The sequence below is a fragment of the Spironucleus salmonicida genome, chromosome 5 (genome assembly GCF_000497125.1).
Source record: "Spironucleus salmonicida strain ATCC 50377 chromosome 5, whole genome shotgun sequence".
Taxonomy (NCBI): domain Eukaryota; phylum Fornicata; order Diplomonadida; family Hexamitidae; genus Spironucleus; species Spironucleus salmonicida.
Window position 1 is genome coordinate 1,646,344 of NC_090600.1, and position 12,388 is coordinate 1,658,731.

The 12,388-nt window shown below is 26.1% G+C and overlaps 12 protein-coding genes across 12 annotated transcripts; 5 read left to right on the forward strand and 7 right to left on the reverse strand. All coding sequences in view use genetic code 6, as the record gives it.

Moving 5' to 3' along the window:
- Nucleotides 1-17: 17 nt before the first annotated feature.
- SS50377_25566 (putative TM nitroreductase) lies at nt 18-764 on the reverse strand (the record flags this gene model as incomplete). The annotated part of the gene is made up of 1 exon (XM_067909398.1): nt 18-764. One exon carries the CDS (start codon nt 762-764, stop codon nt 18-20), a length of 747 nt encoding a protein of 248 aa, XP_067764219.1.
- Nucleotides 765-911: 147 nt separating this feature from the next.
- SS50377_25567 (Transmembrane domain-containing protein) lies at nt 912-1,274 on the forward strand (the record flags this gene model as incomplete). The annotated part of the gene is made up of 1 exon (XM_067909399.1): nt 912-1,274. One exon carries the CDS (start codon nt 912-914, stop codon nt 1,272-1,274), a length of 363 nt encoding a protein of 120 aa, XP_067764220.1.
- A 15-nt stretch (nt 1,275-1,289) lies between these two features.
- SS50377_25568 (uncharacterized protein) lies at nt 1,290-1,826 on the reverse strand (the record flags this gene model as incomplete). The annotated part of the gene is made up of 1 exon (XM_067909400.1): nt 1,290-1,826. The coding sequence occupies one exon, from the start codon at nt 1,824-1,826 to the stop codon at nt 1,290-1,292; it is 537 nt and encodes a 178-aa protein (XP_067764221.1).
- Nucleotides 1,827-2,185: 359 nt separating this feature from the next.
- Nucleotides 2,186-3,313, forward strand: SS50377_25569 (uncharacterized protein; the record flags this gene model as incomplete). Its single annotated transcript, XM_067909401.1, has 1 exon — nt 2,186-3,313. The coding sequence occupies one exon, from the start codon at nt 2,186-2,188 to the stop codon at nt 3,311-3,313; it is 1,128 nt and encodes a 375-aa protein (XP_067764222.1).
- Nucleotides 3,314-3,328: 15 nt separating this feature from the next.
- Nucleotides 3,329-3,772, forward strand: SS50377_25570 (uncharacterized protein; the record flags this gene model as incomplete). The annotated part of the gene is made up of 1 exon (XM_067909402.1): nt 3,329-3,772. The coding sequence occupies one exon, from the start codon at nt 3,329-3,331 to the stop codon at nt 3,770-3,772; it is 444 nt and encodes a 147-aa protein (XP_067764223.1).
- A 559-nt stretch (nt 3,773-4,331) lies between these two features.
- On the forward strand, nt 4,332-5,006 carry SS50377_25571 (uncharacterized protein; the record flags this gene model as incomplete). Its single annotated transcript, XM_067909403.1, has 1 exon — nt 4,332-5,006. The coding sequence occupies one exon, from the start codon at nt 4,332-4,334 to the stop codon at nt 5,004-5,006; it is 675 nt and encodes a 224-aa protein (XP_067764224.1).
- Nucleotides 5,007-5,016: 10 nt separating this feature from the next.
- On the reverse strand, nt 5,017-5,355 carry SS50377_25572 (uncharacterized protein; the record flags this gene model as incomplete). Its single annotated transcript, XM_067909404.1, has 1 exon — nt 5,017-5,355. One exon carries the CDS (start codon nt 5,353-5,355, stop codon nt 5,017-5,019), a length of 339 nt encoding a protein of 112 aa, XP_067764225.1.
- A 41-nt stretch (nt 5,356-5,396) lies between these two features.
- Nucleotides 5,397-5,846, reverse strand: SS50377_25573 (uncharacterized protein; the record flags this gene model as incomplete). Its single annotated transcript, XM_067909405.1, has 1 exon — nt 5,397-5,846. One exon carries the CDS (start codon nt 5,844-5,846, stop codon nt 5,397-5,399), a length of 450 nt encoding a protein of 149 aa, XP_067764226.1.
- Nucleotides 5,847-6,382: 536 nt separating this feature from the next.
- Nucleotides 6,383-6,841, reverse strand: SS50377_25574 (uncharacterized protein; the record flags this gene model as incomplete). Its single annotated transcript, XM_067909406.1, has 1 exon — nt 6,383-6,841. The coding sequence occupies one exon, from the start codon at nt 6,839-6,841 to the stop codon at nt 6,383-6,385; it is 459 nt and encodes a 152-aa protein (XP_067764227.1).
- A 409-nt stretch (nt 6,842-7,250) lies between these two features.
- SS50377_25575 (Histone acetyltransferase) lies at nt 7,251-8,399 on the reverse strand (the record flags this gene model as incomplete). Its single annotated transcript, XM_067909407.1, has 1 exon — nt 7,251-8,399. One exon carries the CDS (start codon nt 8,397-8,399, stop codon nt 7,251-7,253), a length of 1,149 nt encoding a protein of 382 aa, XP_067764228.1.
- A 47-nt stretch (nt 8,400-8,446) lies between these two features.
- SS50377_25576 (Regulatory subunit of cAMP-dependent protein kinase) lies at nt 8,447-9,034 on the reverse strand (the record flags this gene model as incomplete). The annotated part of the gene is made up of 1 exon (XM_067909408.1): nt 8,447-9,034. The coding sequence occupies one exon, from the start codon at nt 9,032-9,034 to the stop codon at nt 8,447-8,449; it is 588 nt and encodes a 195-aa protein (XP_067764229.1).
- Nucleotides 9,035-9,099: 65 nt separating this feature from the next.
- On the forward strand, nt 9,100-11,586 carry SS50377_25577 (Kinesin-like protein; the record flags this gene model as incomplete). Its single annotated transcript, XM_067909409.1, has 1 exon — nt 9,100-11,586. The coding sequence occupies one exon, from the start codon at nt 9,100-9,102 to the stop codon at nt 11,584-11,586; it is 2,487 nt and encodes an 828-aa protein (XP_067764230.1).
- Between the last annotated feature and the right edge of the window lie 802 nt (nt 11,587-12,388).

The window sequence follows — 12,388 nt, forward strand, 5'->3', positions numbered from 1 at the left end:
TTGATTTATTTGTTAACTCATTCGAAATTAATCTTAAGTTCAGTGCTGGTAATGAAAATTTCTGTTCCTTTAGTATATACCACTGCATGTGCTGCAGCAATTCCACAATCTACCCAATTAGTAACAAAATTTAAGAAAGATGATGAATTTTTCTATATTGGTTTGATGAAAACTGTATTTTAACTTAATGAAAATATCCAAGGCTGTTTGTTCATAGCACTAGGTGCTAAACGTAATTTTTAAAGTAATTCGTCATTATCTATCCAGTCCTCAATTAATTTAGAAGTAGGTTTCCTTTTATGAGGATTAAAATCTTGACTACTTATTCCAACTGAGATTACATAAGGGCAAGGGTTTTAAGTATTAATAACTTTTCTTGCCTATTCAGATGAGAAAAATATTTTATCTCCCCCTAACCACACAGTCCCTAAATCTATTTAAGTTGCTTTTAAAACAAAAAGTTGCCCCAATAATCCAATAGTTACATCCTAGAATGGTCTTTCTCCAGGTAAAGCTTCTATAATCAAAGAAGCTCTAGTGTGTTTTATAAATTTAAATAACAATGGAGACATGAATTATGTTGAATTTTTTACTAAATGTAGTTTCACCTAATCTGAGATTTTATTTAATTCGCCAATAAACTCTTCTAGTATATCAAATCTATTTTAGTCGATATCTATATCTTAATATTTTCTAATAGAACATCTTTTTTCTATAGAATCACTAAGATTATCTAGATTGATAGATTTAATATTTATACTCATTTTTACTAATATCGATTAGGAATATAATATTAAATTTAAAATATATTAATAATTAATTTATACTATTTTCCAACCATGATTATTCTGTAGATAAAAAACGATCTTTATTTAATATTGATATATAATAGTATTATACTAATCTGAATTATGATTACTTAGCTACTACCTGCTTCAAACGAGATGAATACATCAAGTACGTCAGAAGAATCTTTATCAAACAATGAAGCTAACGAATAGATGAGTTTATATGTCAAATCTCAGGCAACTGAAACAAGGATGCGTTAACTTTTAAAAGCTGCAGCTTCTCTCACGTTTTTTACAATTTTATTTGTAATTCTAGCAGTTTTTCTTTATTTAATTGAAGATGATTACGCATTACTTTCAGTCTTTATTATGATATTTGATTTTATAGTTTTCGTATGTAGTATTATATGCTGGGTTCGCCATGTCTTCTACAAAAAGAAGCTGAGACTATATACTAGTTTACTCAGAGAATATGAGAGAATATGAGTGATATACATAAGATCATTTTTTGGGGAATATTCCACTTGATTCATACTAGTAACTAACTTCTCTTTTTGATCTCTTTTATTTTTACTATATACCTTTTTTAGCAATAGATTCCCACACTCCCGTTTAAATACCTAAAAATTCTTTTTACACATATTCCGGTTTAATGGTAACCTTTTAATAATGTTAATTTACAACCCCTGTTGTAAAATCAAAATCTTTATAACGTTTTTCTTAATTAATCATTTTCTTATGATGGGTAAAATCAGGTGGATTCATAGAGTTTTGCAATGCAATTGTAACATTATCGACTGGTGGCGGATGGTATAATGGAAGAGGCTTTCCAAATATATAGTTAATTTTAGGGACTAGTTAAGGTAAGTTAGAATACATTTTTTTAATATTTTCTTAAGGTGCTTAATATTCTTTTATCTGATGAAATTTATTCATTTAGGATTATACTTCACGTTTGTAAAATGGAAACTGTGTTTAATGAAGCAAATTGTTACTATTATTATTAGCAAAAGAATTAGATAAAATATCTTTTAGCATTTTGCAAAAGAAAATATGATAAATATAAAAACATATAATAGTGATAATAAAAATTAAGCTAAATGAATATTTACCTACATGATAAAATAATTGAAGTAGTAGATCCGTATAACTCAATATTTTAATTCACATAAACTATTACACAAGATATGATTGCAAATAATAATATTGTTGAAATAATACAATCTAATTTATATGAAATTAGTTTATAATATAAATTAGAACTAAACATGTAAATTAATGAAGCTATTTTAGAAAAGTAATCTATAATTACCAATGATGAATAATAAAGTATTTTATAATTCAATATTAGTAATTTACCATCTTATAATAACGAATAATATCTAGTTCCTGAAATTATGAATAACCCAGTAGTCATTTACAAAATTAAAGTTTTAGATTAGATTTATTTGATTACTAATAGTGGATAGTATAAAATTTAAATTCCAAAATCAGTTAGTATTCAAGAAATATAATTTCTACCATTATTGCAATGTCAAATGTAATGCATATCATCATAAAACCAAGAAATATAATAATTATTCTAATTGGTAGAAAGAGCCAAGAGCTAAAATTTTTATGATATTAAGAATTAAATATAAAATTATGAGGTTTCTTCTATAGATGCTAAAAGAGTTTAATTTAATGAAAAATTTGATCTATTGAATATATTTTCTGAATCTAGCACTCAGAACATGGGAAAAGCATAAATAAAATTGGTTAACGAATAAATTCAGTTCCTTTTATAGCATGGAATTTAAATTGAAGATCTGATTACATAAAATATGGAAATTAATAATAATACATTATTTAAGATAAGTATTTACTCATTAGACGAAAACAGTCTTTAATATTTGAAAAATTCTTTATTTACAACCGAATTCTATTATTTTAAAGATGAAACTCTACTAAAACTTTCCGTTTTATATTAGTAAAAATTATGCACAATAGATTAATTTCTAAATATATTTGGTTAGCATATCTATAATACATTATAACTTAATAACTAAGGACTTAAATTTAGCTTTTTAGATTATGTTTAGCTAAATGAAATATAATCTGGACAACATCTCCCAGATAAGGTGTTAATAATGAATAAATATAATACTTTATTTTCTTCATTCTAATAATCACTTCCCAAATTTAATTTATTCAATAGTACAATAAATATAGGCAAACCATATGTTATTCTCTCAGAAACTGATATAGACTAGTTTACCACTGTTGCTCCAGACTCTTATGATGAAATTAAATAATGTTCTTCGTAATATTTGTTATAAGGCGATTTAGTATTATTATGCATATTTAAAATGATTGATTACTCCTAAAGTTAGGAAAAAAATAATTAGGGCTAAAATGACAATGATAAATTATATTTAGTAAAATTCCGTGATAATGAAGATATTTAAATAAACTGGGTAACTGAAGAGTTTATTTAATTATTTCCATAATAACTTAAATAATTTATAAATTCATTCAATCAGTGATTTATTATTGAGATTATGCGCTCATATTAATACTATAGTATTTTAGCTAATTTCTATATTATCACAAAATTAACCGCAAAATAACTGAATAAAGCACCAAATAGAATACCACCAACTATCTAATATAAATAATGGTACCCATCTATATATCTTTCTAAAGAGACTAAAAGTAACATAAATACATAAGCGGCAATTCTCTGTTATTAAAAATACATAACTATTATGTATCCAGACCAAAACATAGAATGTGCTGAAGGAAATCCCCTTTCTTCTGATGATGGTCGAGGCAATTATATTATTAATTTACAAGAAGCAGACACCAAAATATTTAGGAATTAGATAATACCTAAGTTAATAAGATCTAATTATCTTGATTTCGATTTAGTTATAAGAAATTATATAACAAGTGCAATACCTGCGATATACGGTGAATAATGTAGTAGTTTCATCATTTTGTGATATTTGTTATTGAATATAATAAGAACATTATTTTAATATTTTGTTTCATTTACTTAATACAAAGTATAATAATACCTATATAAATTTATCATACTATCTTGAATATGTTTATGTGAAGGTATGAAAATATTATTGATTACTTTATGCTCAAAAATAATACAAATTTAATCAAATCTATTCAAAGATAGTTTTCAAACTTATGTTTTTTAATATGTTAATCATAATATGTAATTAAATAATTTATCTTCATTATAATATGTACTAATAATTATAAATACATAATTTGAAGAATAAAACATAAATATAGTAAAATTATGAAATTATTATAGTCCAATATCTCACTGAATACTTTTATTTTATATCAATTAGATTGGATTGATTCTGAGTTTCTATAGATTAATACTCATATTATATTTAAAAACTAATATTTAGTAATAATATTTACGATAAATATTTAATTATCCTTGATTTAACATCCTAATTAGTTGTAACGATAAAACTATTAAATTAATATTTAATATAATTAAATATAATTAAATCTTGTCAAAAGAATTAAATAATGCATTAAAGAAATTTTATAAACTCAGCTATAAATAATTAACTAAATTTTGTCAATAAAAATCATATTGGTTGGATTAATTAACAAGATAACAGGAAAACCAATGTAAAAAGGAAAATAATTTAATCTTTAACTCCTTTTACTTATACAATATATTACTAGTTAGAAGATTAGCTTGTTTATATATTAGATAAGTATTTCAAAGCAATTGATTTTGTTTTTCATGAGACTGTAACTCTTATTGATTAACATAATTAACCTTTTCTACTAATTAGAGGATAAAATATATTAAATTTAGCCGTGATAACAGGTAACTTTAAGATTTACTAGATTCTTTACAATTTTGCATCTTGTAATGCTTTTATTTAATTTCCACTTAAACACACCCCTTTGCATATTACAGCTAATATGAACTGTGATTTTTAGCAGTAACTTTTAGATTCTTCAATTATGAACTAGTATTTAAATATAAAATCTGAAATACAAGATTAAAACCCATTGTAGATTGCATTAGGTAGGAACAACTTTTAATTCTTTATAGATATTACTCAAATACATATGAATTAGTAAAATAAAGAAATACTTATTGAATTTTTGAAAAAAACAATGTAGGTTCCCCAGTTAGATGTACTTAGAAATATTTTCTTATAAGAAAATAGTGAAATTTTAGAGTGATTGAAATAGATCAGTTGAAATTATAAGGAATGTCAACTAGACTTATAGAAATAAGTCTGTCAAGAGTTGCATCTAGAGTAAATCTGTCCTAGTAGAGATGTACATCATTCCAAAATATCTCAGCACAAAATTTTTTTAAATCTTCTAAATCTATTTCTTCTTCAGGGGTCATCTTCAAAACTTTACGGATTTAAGGATTATATTTTTCTACAACTCTTTACATTTTACTAAACATACCTGACGCGCAAGTCTAATTAGGACACTTCTTAGGGCTACTCTAAAACGGAGCTTAAAATGTATGACTACATGTTGGACAAACATAAGTACATGTTTTACCTTCTTTGCCCATTTTGCAAAATAATATAAATATAATGTTAAATGTAATATTAATCATAATTCATCAAAATAGAAATCTACATTAATGTCTGCCATATCTAATGTATCTATTTTCTATGTTGATTATGGTGGTTCCGCTTTATTTGAACTGTTGTTAGGTTCATCAAAGTTTCTGGTACTTTCCTTTTCACTTTATCCTATATTAAATATCGATACATTATTAACAAGAGGTTCAGTTAATTCTGTGCTGTTATAACTAACTTAGCTGGATAATCTTTCAGAAAAGTTTCCAACCATATGTTCAACACTATTATTGACCCGAATTTACTATGGATGTAAAGGAGGTAATTAAACTGGAGAAATGTTATTTTACTGGTCTAACAATGATGGAATTCTTGATAAAGTAACATATTACTATTCAGTATTTTTATTTATCAACTAATGTAGTTTTTAGACATCAAGAACTTCTATGTGATCATTATCTACATCAAATGACAAATCCATTTATTCAGAATTATCATTGTATCGAATTTTTGACTAAAAGGTATCAATTTCCTATTGTTTATTTTTTGATATTGCTTAAGATTCTATTTTCGTTTGATAATGGGCATTATACTATTTTTAATATTTCTCTTTTAATAAATTTATCTATAATTATCTCACGGATAACTGGTCCTATAAATTAGAGTGCTCTTACAATAGCAAATTTAAATCTTGTTATTTTTGATATTAAATATTTGACTGCTTATATCTATATTTATAGTCAAAATTCTGCTAGAACATACTTATTTTAGTTGTATATCTAAAAATTTTTCTTTTAACCAAATTTATCTATACTTATATTTCGTCATTTTTAAAATTAATTTCTTATAAAAAATTAAAAAATTAAGCATAAATAGGGCAAAATTTGCATTCTTAATTTAATAATTTTTAATAATTCAATTATTTTTCGTCCAAATTCACTCTAATCTCCTACAGTAAGTTTTTAATAATTTGTGTCATTTATTAACTAAATTATATTATAGTAATCATATGATATATCACTGTTATTTTTTAACCCTCCATTTTTCAAAACGTTTCTATCCAGAACTAAGTCTTTTCCCTTTATTGACCCATTATCTTATCTCTTTTTTTTAAGTTCCAGAATCTACCACCCTATTAGACCGTCTCACCAAAATTTCTGCATTTTTAGCTATGCATTTCTCTACTATCTAGCTTTCTTTTAGTAATTTTTCAAACATTAAGTTTTACATATATACAGAATCTACTTTTTCACCTTAAAATTCACCTCTAGGTCTCACTATCCACTTATCTTTATACTTAAAAATAGATGCAATTTAGCCAAAATGTTGTCTCCTAAACTACCTTACGGATCGACATTCTGGAGGATTAAAGCTTACTAAATCAAACAAAATCTACTTTGGGACTCCATGAAGTAGAGCTGTCTTTATCAATTTTGCAGGAAAATTTTGTGAGTAGTGTCTACAAGATTCTAGCATTATTTAATGTGTTTCATAATATACTTTGTTGCACTCTATAAAGCAAAATTTAAATTTTTTGATGTAGATTGAGTTTTTAATCTCTTTTAATGGAATATTAAAAAGTATTGCAAATGGAGAGTTTTCATCAGGTTTAGGTTTAAAATTTGGAACAGATACTTTAAATTAGTCGTTCAAAACTATATATTCACTTTAACTGAAATAGTCGAAAACGTCTAACAGGTGAATATTTTTTTACTTTTGAAGTGTAATAAAAAATACGTCGGATAGGATATCAACGCTGTTATTTGTAATTATAAATTCATTATAAAGTGCTGGTGTATTGTAAATGTTTTAAATACTATAATGGTTAATTATAAGATTAGCAATTTAGTCTGTTATGGGCATTTTTAGGAGTGAAAAAATGGTATCACTTGTTCAAGTCAATATCTAATTTAAATGGTTCTAGGTCGCCTTTCCATTCCCTCATAAAAGGATTTACGGGCCAATAATGTAGATATTATGAATCTAAATAGTGATGAGCTTTATCTTCTGACTTCACCATTCTTTTATAGAATTCTTCTACGTATTCTGGTTTTAGATATATGACTACTTCATTAGAGCTTCTAAATAACATAATTCCTTTTTAACGCAGAGAATCACAAATATCAACTGCTGTAAACAATGTATGTTTAGCAATATCAGCAATAGAAACAGTAGGATCTGGCCAAGAAGATAGAAAATCAATAATTCTTGTTTACCAATACGGCATAAATGACAAATAACCCAAATCTGAAAGTGGCTTTTCTGGTGACCCAATATTATTTTCTCTTGAGCATAGCATATAAGCAGCATCAATTAAAAGTGAACCATATCCTTTTCCCTAATAGCAAGGTAACGTCAATATACAACTTAAAATATTATGAATAGGCTTTTCCTTACTAAAATATCCTACTAACTTGTAACTATCTCCAAACTTGGCGTACATAACGTAAAAATAGAAGATATCTACGTCAATTTCTAGAGTTTTATGTAGTAGGAATAACCTTGCAATATAAGAAATATTACGACAATAGTTTTTCTAAATCGCTCCATCAACTTCAAAAACGCAAACTTTGCTATCTCGGTAGATTTCGTTCCCTGGGGGACATTTTTAGCTACATTTTTGCAAATGACGTTGATACTACCTCTTTGAGGACATGAAATTCAAGCAAAATTCACAACAGTAAATTTCTGGGTTTTGCAGTTCTTATGGAAATGGCGCATAGTACCATGTTTACATTTCGTATCCTGACATAATAAGCCGCTCAACCTCGGGTACATTGTGGAGATTCTCTTTCGATAATTTAATTTATTCAATAGTCTCACGAAACTTTTCTAGATTTAATCCGCGAAGTAGCTCAACCTCGTCATGTGCGTACCACCCGTCCAGACGAGTATTAATTTTTCCAAATCTTAAGTAATATTGTGGTTAAACATCTCTAACTTTCATTATACCTGCTGGGAGCCTTTCTTAACCTTAATCTTCTCTACATAACGCTAGAACATAGTCATTTTATGTATATAGTCGTTGAGCCATTGAAAATGAAATGAAAATATTTATACTATTATATGATATTATACCAATCACTTCCTGACGCCTAACATTCTAATTAAATCATCGAAAAATATGTCAGCATCCAAGCCTTTCACGATGTCAATTGCATTCTTTTCTACTCTGTAGTCAAACTTGCAAAGAATATCGAATATTTGAAGTAATATTTCTTTTGATATATATCCAGCTTTTATTTTAAAAACAAAAAATGCTACTTATAAGACATCATAAAGCTATGCATAAATAAGGCAGAATAATAATGTAAGAGTTGTTATTGATGACTCATTTGTCATATTTAAATTCTCTCTTCCAAATTTATACCATAATTATAATTGTTCGATTAACTCTGAAGGAACTTCTGCTTATATTTATTATAGTTATTCTCCTAAGCTCTTGCCATCAATTCTTTTATAAATATCGGCCAATAAATCTAGATTAGGTTAAAATGTGGTCTTTTATGGAGTAGGTGAAGTAGTCTTTAACATACCAAAATATTTAATTGAAAAGTCTACCAAATCAGCAGGCTATTCTGAAAGTACGGCTTTGGAATAATTTTTCAATATTTCAGGTAAAGTAGGAGGTATGATAATTTATTCAGCTGCATAAATTGTATCATTCATATTTTGCGGAAAGATTAATTATCAATTTTATATTATTATTATATACTAAATTTATTGTAAATTTAATGAAATCTAACATCACCGTTTCTGTACGAATAAGACCTTATTTATAAAATGAAGGATAGATATCTGAATAAGAAATAAAGTGTACTGACTAAAAGGTTCAGATAAACTAAAAAGTCTATAAGTTCGACAATGTTTTCCCTCAAGACTCTACCTAAGATTAAGTATTTGAATATGTCGGATAACCGATTCTGAAAGACTTTTACTTAGGATATTCAGGAACTATTTTTGCTTATGGATAAACTGCCAGTGGTAAAACATTTACTCTTGGTCAAAACGGAATAATATAAAATTGTATTTAACATATTTTTGAATAATTAACTGATTCATAATAAGTGAATATGTCATACTATGAAATATATAATGAAACATTTTGTGATTTATTATATTAGGGATCACCATAAGGTAGATAGTAGCATAATTCCTAGCTTATACTAAGGGAAGCAGATGATGTTTTCGTATAGAATTTAAATATTATTTCAGTAAACTCACTTAAACAAGCGTAGAAACTAATTTTTATTGGATAAAACTCTAGAATAACAGCAACAACCTAGGCAAATGAGAGATCGTCTAGATCTCATGCGATTTTGACTGTTTATCTTACCTAGTTTGAAAGCAATTCTAAAATTGTATCTAAACTAAATTTAGTAGATTTAGCTGGGTCTGAGCGTCTGAAATCATCAGGAGTTTCTGGATAATAGTTTAAAGAAATGGTAGGGATTAATTCAGGATTGTTGGCGTTAGGCAATGTTATCTCGGCATTAAATGAGAATAAGAAACATATCCCATACAGAGATTCAAAACTAACTAGAGTTTTATAAGATTCATTAGGAGGGAAATCTAAATGTAGTATGATTGCATGTATCAGCCCATCTGTTGATAGCTATGATGAAAGCTTAAACACATTAGTGTATGCATCTAGAGCAAGAAATATTATAAATAAAGTTGTGAAAAAGATAGAGAAGATAAATAAACCAGATGCTGAATTAATAAAGATTAAAGAAGAAAATTTACTACTAAAAGATTATATAGAAAATATGATATTTTAAAGAACTGAAGAAGTGGAATAGTTTGAAATACTTAAATAAGATAATTTAAAATTAAGATAATAACTTGGATATATTGGAGATGATGATTATAAATAGGAAATGGAATATATGACATTAAGTATAAATAGAAATATTTTTTAGCCATATGTAGATGAGGAGATTTAGGAGATTTATAATATTATAGATAATAAAATTGTTAATATTTTATAAAATAACAACTACGAGATAAGTAAATGTTTGGCTAATACTTAGTTAAAATTTCTTATTGTTTAAGCTCTCCAAAGACAAAAAATTGATTTTTCGTAGTTAGGTGATTTAGTTGTTTATGACGGTGAAGCATATAATTTTATATCTGAAGAAATATAAATTCTTATAAATCAGATCATGTTAAATGATTAAAAAAATAGCGATAATGAAGATTTATTTATTTAATAGTGTTAGTAGGATAATTTATAGTATATGAAATATTAAATAAATTTTGATATAGCTCAAAAGTGTGTCGAGAATACGTAGTTATAGGTTTATCTCAATCTAAAAAATGAAGGATTTGATATTGAATAAGATTTTAATTTCATAAGAAATAAAATAACTGAATAATTAGAAAAAATAGAAGTAGTAGATTTTGAGAAATCAATTATCTAAGAACCTCACCCCGAAGTCATAGAGGTAAATGGTCCATCAACGTTTGTCACTAATTTATTTTCGGGAAAATAACTAGAATATTCTAGAACATCTATATTAGATGAAGATTATACGTGGAGCCAAGTAGATGGGAATTCAAAATAAGATGATTTTGAGTAAGATGATTTTGTAGTTTTAACTTAAACTACAAATGAATCGGTAAGCGATGAGTCATCGTCGGATTCATTGAAATAAAGCACAAAGATGATAAAACTATTATAAGAGGTAACTGAGAAAGCAGAATAAATGAGTCTAAGCTAGCTTAAAGACTACATGCATGATAGAAATTAAACTGGACAATAAGAACCAGATTTATTCAATAATTTTTTAGTATAAGATGGAAATTAAAAAGCCGATAATAATTAAGTATATAATATTAACGAAAATGATGCTATTGAAAATACTTAACCGTAAAAAATCATTTTAGATAGATCTGAATCCTAAAGTTCGCTCGGAGTTTCAAAACTAGATGCTAAATTATAAAACTTGCAACATCTGTTTTATGATGACTCAGATACAGTGAAATAATAGCTGAAATAACTATTAGTAGAGCGAGGATTAGTAAATAAAATTTTAAAATAAGAAACATATCAATCTGTAAATTCTAATTTTCAATAGACACCTGTTAATCAGTTATAATAGATAAGGAGTTAAACTGATAAAAGGGCGACTGGTATATAGCAGTTTGATGATAAAGAAACTAGAAGGATTCCAGGAAGTCAGCGAATTCTGAAAAGAAAGGTATTGCGCAGTGAATGAATAAAAGTATTATATATACATTGTTTTTAATTTTAATTTTAAATGTCCATGTAAGACAGTTTCAAAAGCCTGCTTTAAATGTTAATTGAAGACTTAAAAAACGCTTAAAAAGATGTTCAACAAATAACAGAGATTTAAACGAAAAAAGAAATATATTATTTTAAGGATTATTAGTTTTTACCTGTTCCAAATCCAGTTGAAAAGCTTGGTGCACAAATTACTGCAAGAGAAAAATATGAGAAATTAGTAAAGTTAGTATTTTAAAACATGACCAAATCACTAAATATTATGCATTAACAAAATTTTAAATTAAAATAAAATTATGATTATCCAAAAGTCATATCCTGGGTTAACTAAGGATATTAATTTTAAGCAGATAAATAATCATACAAACAAATTGTATAGAATTTTGACATAGAAAATCGATAGAATTAATAAGATTAAGATTTTTAAATAACTAGAACTCACTCAGAACATTTACATATTTTATCTAAATATCCAGAAATTATGATATTTTATGCAGAAAACATGTAATACGTATAAAGATAGGCACTATTTATAAGTTATATTTAATATTTGGAAATGATTTGTATCGATTAGAGCTTTGGTACTATATATGAATCATCCTTACTATTACCACCTTGTTCATATCTATAAACACCTTTAACAAAACTAATATTTCTTAGTATATAAAAATAACTTTTGTCTTAATAAGATATTTCAAGCTTTCCCAATTTTTATTTATATAGATCTTCATCCTCATTAGGCATATTATGTGATTTAATGTATGCCATTATATAGG